At 31.4% G+C, this 12,770-nt stretch overlaps 1 protein-coding gene across 2 annotated transcripts in view; it reads left to right on the top strand.

Annotated features, from left to right (window-relative positions):
* Positions 1–12,770, top strand: part of LOC123669374 (cAMP-dependent protein kinase catalytic subunit 3) — a 42,299-nt gene that overhangs the window by 21,003 nt on the left and 8,526 nt on the right. For both annotated transcript variants that reach the window (XM_045602980.1, XM_045602979.1), the window contains 2 exons: positions 7,402–7,570; positions 9,321–9,430. In XM_045602980.1, coding sequence (XP_045458936.1) covers positions 7,402–7,570; positions 9,321–9,430 — 279 coding nt within the window. The remainder of the gene's footprint in view (positions 1–7,401; positions 7,571–9,320; positions 9,431–12,770) is intronic.

Genomic DNA, 12,770 nt, shown 5'->3' with positions numbered 1-12,770 from the left:
TCATTTGCATTCAATAACGAAATATGTGTAAAATCATATCAATGTTTATTTGTTGCACCCGGTTTTCTTCGTACTTGTATAACAATGTGATCTAGGGATGCCCGAAAAAGTAATTTGTATCGTATCGTAATGTATAAAGATAAGATTGCAGCTTTTTGGTCTACTCCAGATGAAACCAGTCGGTTCTTTGCATTGCGAGCAAATATTTTCTATGAAAACCATTTCTGAGAAAATCATTTCAAGCTTTTAATTTAAAAAAAATTCAAATTATTCTGGAAATACCAAAGATATACAGCGTTTACACTTTCCATCGTTATCAGCTTTAGTAAAATAACTCTAAACAGTTTACCCGAAAAGAGTAAATACAAGCAATGAGCTTTAAATTTAAACAAAGCTTTCGGTACAGACAATCTTATAAAGATCTCAAATAATTTAAACATACCGACAAATTGGAAATAAAAGTTGAATTGTAGAGTTCTCTGTTTCATGTTAGTTACGTTACAAGCATTATAATAACGAATGTCTGTCGTCGCGCTCAGCCTGTAATATCCCACTGCTCGGCAAAGGCCTCTTTACCCATGTAGGAGAAGGATCAGAGCTTATTCCAGCACGCTGCTCCAATGCGGATTGGCGGATATATTCCCTACTATGAGAAACGATCGCTATCAGGTGCACATGATAACAACCTGGACCGATGGCTTAACGTGTTTTCCGAGTCACGGTGGGAAGATTCTCAAGGAATGCACAAACACCCAGACCGCGGCAAACATCTGTATGGCCTATACAGATGTTTGTTATGTGCGGGGATCGAACCTGCAACCGTCAGCCACAAACCAGTGCTGTGAACGGGTCGGTGCAGTTAAGTAATGTGATCCACATAAGTTTTATTATAACCAAAATATTGTCATAGTTTGATGCAATATTTTAATTGAAATACGATATATCGTATCGTTTTGAGCATCTCTATTGTGACCTAAATACAATATTGGGTGAACAACTGAAATACATCAGGTATGGGGGCACAAAAAAAAGAAAAGTTGTACAAAGGTGTAAACTTTTAAAAAGTCATTAAAAGATATACATATAATTATGTATAAATATTTTTTGTTCAGTTTTCCTTACGTCAAACTTTATACTACAAAAAAAAAAAACCGTACAAACTTCATAACATTCGCTTTCAAATAAAAGTTTATTGGACATTAAAATAGATGACGAACTGAATTCATGACATAAGTGCGAGGTATAATTAATATAAACACCTTAGTTCCCACTTTTAGCCTGAATGTAGAACAAGGTTTGTTTCAGAACGTACTTTATTTGACACTAAACATGTTATAATGCATCCTGTCTCTCATCGTCGTATGACTTTTATATGTAATATCGAGGTTTACGACACGCATAAAAGCATCCGTTCTTATAGTTTCTTAATTAAAATATAATTCTATTAACTCATCAATTAGTTCTTATATTTGCTTTTTACATATCGATATACTTAAAACATTAACATAACATTTAAAAACAGCCTTCTATCTCGACCCAGCCCGACAAGTTATGAATGCCTTTCTCCATTATTGCCATAATTAGTTAAATGTTTTTGTTTACCTTTCATTATTAGCATACATAATGTAGAATATGTAGAACTGTCTTTTTAATTGCAGTTTCCTTTTGCCGTTTCTCGCATTTCTGTGTTCTATCATCAACGATTATGCATTTTAAACTACGTCGCGTGTACTATGAATACTTGATCGGTGCTGCATCGAATGCAGGAGCAGTGGAGTAAAAGTGGGATTTTTATATTAGAAAAATTAAATTTTAATAACAACCAATAGATATGGTTACATATAACCCAAACTTTATTGACAACATAAAATAATTTATTAATCCAAGATGTGATATGAAAATATTTAAAACTGTATTTCATAAAATGTTTTATTTTCTTATAAAAGTAAAATCTAACTTCGTGTTATTAAAATTTTCAAAGGTAAAATAAAAGCATAAACAATAATAGAAAATATATCTTTAATTAGTCAGTTACTCAGTTTAGCCTATTGCAGTCCACTGCTGGACATAGGCCTCCCCAAGTTCGCGCCCGACATCCCGGTTTTCCGCAATCCTCCACTAGCCCACACCGGCAATCTTACCTAGATCGTCGTTATATATATTATCGTATATCTATAATTAACCTAAAATAATTTATTGGAGCAAAAACGATACGTGACATCATTTAAAGAATTAAATAAATCTATAAACATTTTCAATGTTAATAGACAATGAGACACTGGTCTTGATATTGAAATGATGAGGTTGTCGTGCCACCTGACTGCACACGTTCTCCAAGGCTTAGCAGTTTTTATTTTGATGTTAAAAATAGATAAACAAATCGATTTAGTCAATATAAAGTGATTGTTTCGATAAATTACATAACTGACCAAAATCTTTGTTTTTTAACCTTGAAACCCGGTGATAGAAATACACGGATAAGAAACAAAGAAAAGATTAAGGCTTAACTTTTGTTGAAATGTTAAAAAAAATATTTAGTGAAATATTTATCAACGCTCTATATTTTAATATGTAATGATTCTAAATTTCAACGAAGCTAATTAAAACATAATTAATCACTCGGTTTCGAATAAGAAAACAATATTTTCATGTTTATGTTTATTGAAATGCGTGTTGTGTTGTACGTCAGTAACAAAACACCAGTGACGTAAAAGCTGGCGTGAATCCGTTATGTGCGTTATGCTGACAGTGAAAGTAGTCAAACTAGTACCATCTCAGTGCGTAGTTTAGCAAGTCGTTTTGTCCTTTTCATTTGCATAACAAAAATAAGAGAATATTTTGATAAGTTTATATATATTACAGTTAACAAGAATTCAATTTGTCCATATCATTTTAAATTTCCGATTAAAGGTTCTAGTTTTATGAGACTTCAAGTCGCTTACATAAATTTTGATTGAAATGGATTTGAGATACCTTTACGTTACATAACGAAGTTGTTCGTTCAAATCAAGTTTTTTCAAACTGACTCATTTTTTTTAACTGGCCTTTAATCGAAAGTAAATCTGTTTGAAATTAAAGAGCGTAAGGTTGTTATACAGTAATTATATTTTAATAATGATTACACTTAATTTATTAAAAAAAATCTATCAAAAATAATTCTACACATAACAAAACGTCAATATTCTATATTTTAGAATTGTAAGAAACAAACAACGCAAAATTAAATACAGTGATTATGTTCTGATTCTATGTAATAGAAAAGTGTATAAAAATAGTGAGTATAATTTGTAAGGGTTTACCCTTACCTTAGTAAGTTATCCTCCTATATGTAAAAGCAGTTATTATTAGTACTAATAAAAAAGTTTTTTTACTATTTTTAGCGCATTTAAAATATAAGATTTAAGAAGCAAAAAACAATTAATGTATTAGGTTACGCGTTAAATTGTGCTATCTTTGCCCACATTACGCAAGATATACGAGTAGATGAAATAAAAGTTGCATGCAGGGATATACGAAAGAGTAGGACGTCATGGATTCTTAAAAATATCAAACATTACGCAAACTCTGAAACTCATTCTATATAACAATTGGAGCAAGTTTAATAATGACTAGCCCGTTGCGCAGTTTGTAGTGACCCGGCTTTTTGCTCCGAGGGTTGTGGCTTCGATTCCCACCCCGAGTCTGGGTGTAACATAAATATTATTTACAAGTAAGAATGTTTATCGAAAAAAAAAAATGTAGCTTTATCAGTCGGCTGTTACCTATAACACAAGCATTATGTTGTTTACTTTAGGAACGTCAGACGACCGTGTGTGTGTGTGTGTTGTGTAGATATTTATTTATTTAATGACGTGTTATGACAAGTTTAACAACTTTAAGAAAGAGTGTTATGTGATCATCTCATGTCGATTAACGCAGTTTTTTTGGTATACAATAAAATGCCATTTTCTTTGCCTTTGCCGGATCGTGTCAGGCAAATGCACGGTACGTCAATGTAAAAGTAATTGAAGAAGGAAGCCATCATATCCATAATTAGTGATGTGTCGGATCGTCAAAAATGTATATCCGTGGATACGCATCCGGATACGGATATTTAGTGTCAAGATCCGCGGATACGGATACGGAACATTATTTTCTCACTCAATCGGAGTCGGTGCGTGAGCTTGAAACGATAGTTGAAGTTACGCCCGCCGCAACGACGGACAGGACTAGGGTTGCCCGGTCGATCGGGAGAAAAAATAAATTTTTCGGCATATTGGGACTGTAGTCGGAAGAAACAAAAATAAAGTTAAATTAAAAGATAATAAAAGACCCGCGAGAAAAGTGACGGATACGGATCTCATTTTTCCCGCGGATATCCGTGGATACGGATACAGATATCCGGAACATCACTATCCATAATTCACTCGAGCGATACTGGTATTATACGTCTTATAAAGATTTAGAAACCAACGTAAATTTTTAACATTACCATATTTTCTTTGCATGAAGATTAATACAGTAGGTACTTGGCCCTTGGTAATAAAACGTATGTTGATTAAATAAATTAATTTCTTCACATAAAATAAATCTATTAATAAATTTATAGCTTGAATTTGAACATTTTACTTTTTGTTCGAAGCAGCCGTACCTAGGACTTCGATCACGATTGTCAAACTACTTACTACTTCTAAAAAATAATAAATTGTCGTAATTTGCAATTTTCATCACCATGGGTAGACTGGACTCTTCTAGAGATATAAGTACGCCCTTGCCAACTTTCTTTGTAAATATGATTTTTACTTGTTTCTTTTTTTTAAAGTGCAATAAAGAATATATAAGTAATGGTATGGTTTTATGGTTAGAATCACCATCGCCACTGCCGTTAGTTAGTTCAGCGTCATGCCATCCTACGCTGAGGCACCTAGTTCCCTTAACGCGATATGCTCATGTTTTTAATCTCTATTGTCTTAACATTTACGCGTCATTAACGCGTTTTTGATACGTAATGGAAGATTTTTAACGTTTCTGTTACATATTAAAATAGAACTACATAAAATGTAGCGTTACGCATGACCGGATTTTATTGTTACGAGCCATCTTGTAGACTTAGGATTTTTAAGGTATATCAATATTTGATTACCTAAAGTATTATTTTCTACTAAGCAAATAGCTTATTTAACCCGTGTTTCTTTCGCTTCTGCGGAGAGTGCCAACAGGCATCGTCAGTAAACAAACTTTCTAACGCAAAAATATTTTTCGAATCGAATTTAGAGATTTCGAGATTAGCACTTACAAAAAAACAAAATGTTCCCCTTTATTTAATTAATCAACATTTCGTTTAAAGATGTGTACACAATATAAATTAATGCATTCGTATTTAAAACTAATGAAAAAGTCGAAATGAAAACATGACGTTGATAAATATAATTAGATATTTAATTTTCCTGGCGTGATAGGTGTTTCTGGACACTTTATCTAAAAGGAGAGAAAATGTAGAAAGCGTTGTCATTAAGCTGGCTTTCTTCAATAAATCACTGTATATAAGCTTCTATGTACGATTTTTTAAAAATTGATTACTGTTTTCTATTTTTTTAATAAATATACGAGTATAAAGTTTGTAGGTATAATGTTTTTAAGTATTTATCTATAAAACATAAATATATATTATTTAATAGTTTTTCTCACAAAGTAATTAGTTTTTTTTTTGAGCGTTTATATTACAACACAATTAGGCTGCAAACATTTATGTAGTGGAGAAGCTGAGTCATAAAATATTGAGCACGAATAAAAAACATACCGGGAATTGTTTGTACATAATTTATTTGTTATTGAATGATTCTTGGTACTACAAGTATTAACTATACTTTTACCGTGCGTTAGATAAATATTTTTATTGTACATGGATCCCGTTTCTGAATCATTAAAGACACGTTTTCACGTAACCGTTTTCTGTATAGCGTTTCATACTATTGACCAGCAGGCCTAGCATGCACGCCACGACAAAATTTTGTCTACCCCTTTTCTCGTATTATCTCTCTATGTCTACAGTAGCTAACATGCGTGCATGTGATACTCTTCTCGTTACGTCAATAGAAGAGATAATCATTAAATTTTAGTGATCTGTGATATTTATCTCTACGGAAGCTAACATGACATCGTAATTTTGTCGAATTTTGCCGTTTTAGGAAGAGAAACTTCTCGTCTTCAATATTATCGACGAGAAAGACGATAAATAGAAAATAAATAAAACCGGGTGCCTATTTTTTGTATACCATGGCGTTTCCCTATTATAATTATATAATTTCGGTAATTTCTTCTTATTCTAAATAATAATAATAATAATACTTTATTTCAGACCAAAGTATAAGTCCATATTGGGTTAGTACAACAAGACAAGACAACATTCAGAATAAAAAACAAAACAAAATTATATTAAAAAAATCAATAAGTAAAAATAAAATTAAATAGAATAAAAGTAAAATCAATAATCAAAAAAAAAAAATTCAAAAATTCAAAAACTTTTAAAAATTAAAAAAAAAAAAACAATGCGTGATAGAATTACAATTATCTAATGTGCGACAAGATATAAAGCACAACACGAGCATATTGTTTTACATATATAATTAAATTCATTTACTTACGCCGTTTTATTTTCCATATTAGATTTTTTAAATTAGATATACACTTTTTATCTTAGCCAAAAGGCCGAGAACATTGTTAAATAAAACATGTGTCACTCGTTTGAAATTATACAAACGTTGGCTCATCCCGGTTTGGCACGATTGGTCAATAACCTTGTAAATTCAACTTTACGACATAAGAAATAAGAATGATATTCAGTTGTGATTATGGTTGATAATGTTTCTCTACTCGACAAGGCGAAGTCTTCGGAAGAGAATTTTGTCTCTCGTAGTGCGCATGTTAGGGTAATCGAGAAAATACTCGATGTAGACATTATCTCTCTCTCTCGTTAAGAGATATCTCGTTGTATGCATGCTAGGCCGGCTGGGAACTATAAATACAAATATGAGTTAAGTCGCATCTTTATTCACTGCAGACAGTCGAAATAGAGAAATAAGATTGTGAAATTGAGAAGTGTCGAAATTCATTTTCATATGAAAACAATCAAGCATATTTTTTTATTTATAAATACCTTTATATCATACTCTTTAGAAGTGTTATCTGTTTAATAATATATAGTACGTATGAATGGAAGAATATGGAACATATTAAATGGGAGAAATCACTTTAATAAATAAATATTTTTTTGTATTAATTAATAATTTTTAATTCGTTTGAATTAAAACTTTATAATTAATATATGTAAATTAATATATTACATATAATTATATATTATGTGAACGTACGTACTTAAGACACCATTGATAAGCTATTCACAAAAGTTTTTTATTGTTTCAGGGACTGGAACATTTGGTCGCGTATGCCTCTGTCGAGATAAAGCTGCAGATGAATATCTAGCTATGAAAATTCTATCCATGGCTGATGTTATCCGTTTGAAGCAAGTTGATCACGTCATGAATGAGAAAAGTATTTTGGCTGAAATCAATCATCCTTTTATAGTTAATTTGTAAGTTATTTTTAACTTTTGAATTGTTGAAGGCGTACAAAGTATGGGTTTGACGCCAGTGAGAGTAATATATCGGCCAGCATATATAATAGCCAATTATTTATTGGGCATTACCCACTCACAATGACATGTACCTACATAACTATTATGCCATGAATATGGCAATATAATTTTTTTCTTCTAAACAACAGATTAAAGTAGGAATGGAATATGAATGAAAATTAATTATACTATTCTAGCGTGTTATTATTGTCTCAATATTAACAATACTTTGCCTTGGGTGACAACCCTATTAAATCATCTTAATTATAGCAAAAACACTTCACTTTTAAACTCGTCTCTCATACACACAGGTATAGACTACAAGTATCACTACCCCCTTCTATTATTTATTTATATATTATTGATATAATTATGGAAAAGGTCTGTCCTACATGTTATACGATATGTGCACCAAAGTTGAGTAAGCACCATCAGTGCGAGATCTGGTAATGATCACTCTCAATACTTTTATCGACAGCTACTGATTTATTCGTGTAATGAAAACCGAACCTATGTACCTAAATAGTCTGGTCATAAATACTGTTACAATTAAAAATAAACAAAATATTACATTTGAATTTGGAATCTGTCATTTTTATATGATTGTTCATTGTGTTTTCTCATTTTCGTGTCAATACATTGTAAAATATTTTGTGATATTAAAATAGAGTGGGTGATAAAGAGAACCGAAACGCTGTGATTGCATTACACAACACAATATCCACACGGTGACAAAATCAAAACTACTTAAGCGGTACGCAAAGGGAGGTCACAGAAAAATTTTGTTTACGGATGAAAAAATTTTTACAATTGAATAATATTTTAACAAACAAAATGACCGTATTTATGCTCAAATCTCTGAGAATTAATGAGAATAAAGCTCGATCCACCTAATCTTGGTTAGAAACCACCGTTCCGGACTTCATCAGTGCTTAAGACTGGCCGTCATTTAGTCCTGATCTTAATTCGCTGGATGATTTATGGTCAGTTTTAGAGAGTATGGTTTGTCCTAAATGCCATGATAATTGGCAGTGAAGAATTTTCCCATGGAAAGAGTGCGTGCTTCTATTGATAACTGGTCTTAACATTTAAAGGACTGTATTGCCGCTAATGGAGACCACATCGAATAAGCTTTATATATTTGAAATGGTTTTATATTAATGTATTAAACTAACACACTGTAATAGCAATAAATGTTACGTACAATATTTTTTTTACTTTGTAACAATATTTAGGGCAAGACTATGGACGTAGAATTTGTTTGATTGTTTGATTCAGCTGTAACTTCCCACTTTTGGGTAAAAACCTCTTTCGCCATATAGAATAAAGATATAGGATATTTAGTACTACATTATTTATGATTTAAAATTTGCTAATCTTCTAAATACATATTTTTATTACTACAGTAAATTTTTGTTTATTATGACTAACACCGAGTTACTCCACTGAGATGCATTAATATTTCATGGTATGTATTTTGGTCACAGAATAGGTTAATATTGTAAATACAAATAAATACAACACATAACAAATAGTCGTATATGCGATTAAAATGAAAGCATAAGTTCTATTTCTATTCCAAAATGTGATGAATGTGTGAAATGTATATTTATTTAAATAATAATTTGACATTTTTTAAATAACTAAAGAAATAATAGTAATCTTTTTTTCAGTTATAGCTTTTTTAACGGTAAGAATATAATTGCAGGCGGTGGTGGACGCACGATGATTCGTGTATCTATATGCTTTTCGACTACGTGTGCGGGGGGGAACTATTCTCCTATTTGAGAAACGCAGGCCGGTTCAGCAATAGTATTGGTAAGGTTACACTATATTTTCATTCTTATAATATATTACAAATAAGAGCCCGTACCAAAAAGCTATCTGACATATAATGAATCAAACAGGCTAAAGTTTTGACGTACCTATATTTACTCCACAAAACTCCACGTTATCTTCCTCGTATTTCTGTTTGCAAGTAGTTAATGAAAAAGTTGTTGTTTATTGGTTGTGGTGAAGTTGGTTTAAGGGTCAGTTTTGCCTCCTACTGGTAAATCGCATCCGTTACTTGTATGCGAGATAAACTTCATCAGCATTCGGTGAAATAGGCCCTAAGTGTCTCTTGAATAAAGTTATAAGACTTTTGTGTAAGATTGGCCAAATTATATAATCTATTATTGTTTTCTGATGTTTACGCAAATTTCACACATTATAATGAAACAAATATTTCACATATCCTCGTGACCGTCCTCCCGTGACCATGGTTTCTGTAAACTGTAAAGTATCCGAAACGACGACCACGTAAAAAACCTAATAAACCGCGATAAAATCCGAAAAAGTTGTTTCATTGTAATCTATTCTTTGATATCATTTATGCATAGTGATGATTAGTACCCATAGAGAAGTAAAAGTCAAGAAGACTTTAATATAGAGTCTGGACTGTACATAAATGTTTTTTTTTTATCCTACCCTATCGTTAGTTATATACCTCAGCGTTCGTTTATAGGTAAATATTTTAAATAAATATAATTTGCACATTTGGTTCAAATGTACTAGGTGGTAAGTGACTGTTAACAGAAATATATAAAAACTTAAATCGTTGACTCGATACTTTCAAGGTACATATATTTCTTCTGTAGCGTTTTGGTGCAGTGATTGATACAATGACGTCATCGTATTCGTGCAGTGCCAACTTTATTTCACTACACCCAAGTAAAATTTTACAACTGTAGGCACTTTCGTTATTTGAATTAGAATTCTAAATCCGTTTTGAATTATTTCACATTCAGCTAGACAGCTTAAAAGATAAACTCAAAGTACACGGTCACTTATTTTCTATCTGAAGAATGCGGGTATTTTATTGAACGTTTGTTCTTTATTTTTTAATCTTTTTGGCAGTCAGTGGAACAATTGTACGGCACATAGATTATTCCCAAATTGTTCTTTTTATTGCAAAATGTTTTTGAAATAATGGGCTGTCTTCCTATAATAAAGTCAGACTATCATCATAATTTATGTAAGTACATGCAAGTAAATGGTCTGATATATAGTAGTATATGGTATTAATCAGATCTGAAAAGGTGGGTATTTCTGGCGAAAGGACATGGACGGAAATAAGCGGTCAATGACGCCAGCGTCTGTAACTAATGTATAGTATGTACTTGTCCTTGTCGTATACAAACGACCGAGGTTAACATTTAGGTTCTGTTTATACTCTCTCGTACAACGATTTTTGGTACTACAATCTAGTTCATTTATTATTGTATAGCTGGTAGTCGAGCGATCGTGGTCAGTCGACTCTGGCAGACGTCGTGACGCCCGCATCGCTTATGCGTGCGTTTTCTTATTATAACCCATTTTATAAATATTTTGTGATCCGATTACGATATCGTTTGTAGGGCAATTTCAAAACAAGTAATTCGTTTAATACATGTTACTTCTTCGAAGAACTTTTGTTTATTTTTTCGTTGCGAAATTTTACAAAATTTTAGTTAGTTTTCTAATAAATATAGTATAGTTCATAAATATATACGATATGTATCTTTATATGTTTTTGTTAGTATGTAGTAACTTACATTTTTAAATATATAAAATTATTATATTTTTTGGTGCCATCTTTCTCCTTTTTAAATAAATACTTCTTGCCCTGTTTGCCTCGCTATATAAAGCACTTACCTACTCATGCAGATAGGTTGCCTGGAAGAAAACTCTTTCGGAGATAAGTCCCCTTTGCCATAAACCTTATTATTATGTTATTTATATAATAAAGTATATATATATATATTCATTTTTATAATTTATGTTTATGCTGTACCATATGATTAAATTACTTATCACTTATATTTCTGGGAACAGGTGTGAGGTTATATTTGGACGTGAAAACTTTTTTGCTGTTTTGTAGTAACGTGGGCATTATTTACAAATGTTCGAATCTGTAAATGAACATGAGTTTAAATTATCTTCATTGCCTTATATAAGTTTTAATCTTTTGAAATTGGTCGTATACATTTACAAATAAGTCGTAAAAGTATATAAAGTAAGTAAGTAGGTACTTGAGTTTTTTGGGTTCCGATTATAGAAAACGGTGTTCCATTTCTATTTTTGTTCGTTACATATAAAATGTAACATTCACACGTTTTCGTTTCGAGTGATTTTGCAATCTATTGGTTAGTCACAATTTTGGCATTTAACTAAAGATTCTTCCACAGATGTTTTACTTGCAGACTGACTTCTCAATTTATTTTTATTGTACGTTCATAAACAAACTAACATATACCGTACAAACTTATTATGTTCGTAAAATAATAAACGTGTAAAATATGTATGTGCAAATATATACTGTTACTAGCTGACCCAGCTAACGTTGTTTTGCCGTATATATTATTAAGCGCCTTTATCCACCTTGTAACTTAGAGGTATGAAAAATAGATATTGACCGATTCTCTGACCTACCCGATATGCACAAAAAAATTCATAAAAATCGGTCCAGCCGTTTTGAAGGAGTATAGTAACTAACATTGTGACACGAGAATTTTATATATAAGAAAAATAACAGATTTCTTTTTTATTTTAGTTGATTAGGTACGAAATGCGTCACATATCACAACATAAAAAGAAAATTAAGGATTACATAGGATACAATGGATTTATTTTTTATTTTTATAATAGTGCAATTAGCAATTTTACTTACAACATTTTGTTTTATTGAGAAATTTGTTGTATATTATTATGAATATACTAGCCATTTTCATACTAATTAATACGGGCAACGTCAAATAATTTTTTTAAAATCATATCGTCTTGTTATTTCTTCATACTTTCTATTATTTATGTTGTTATTAGTTTAGTTTTCTAACATGCCGCATGTATGTAACCTTATTAATTTTTATAAGCGAAACTTGGGTTCCGTTATGTATAATTTATCGTCATTTTATGGCACACAATTAAGGATTCAGTGCGTGGTCTTCAGAGGCTTAATTTGGCGGTTCAAGTTCATTTTAGACAGCAACTTTACGGGGCATGATGCCATTCTAAGGCATCAACTCGATAACGATGTGGCTTTATCGCCCACTAACAACGCCTGATTCATTAAATCAATAATTCATTTCTATCAAAACTTAAAAACACTGCTCTTGATTTGTAATGATTAAAGCAAATT

Source organism: Melitaea cinxia, chromosome 3 (assembly GCF_905220565.1).
Source record: "Melitaea cinxia chromosome 3, ilMelCinx1.1, whole genome shotgun sequence".
Lineage (NCBI taxonomy): Eukaryota > Metazoa > Arthropoda > Insecta > Lepidoptera > Nymphalidae > Melitaea > Melitaea cinxia.
Note: the sequence above shows the minus strand (reverse complement) of the source record. Positions and strands in the feature narration are given on the sequence as shown.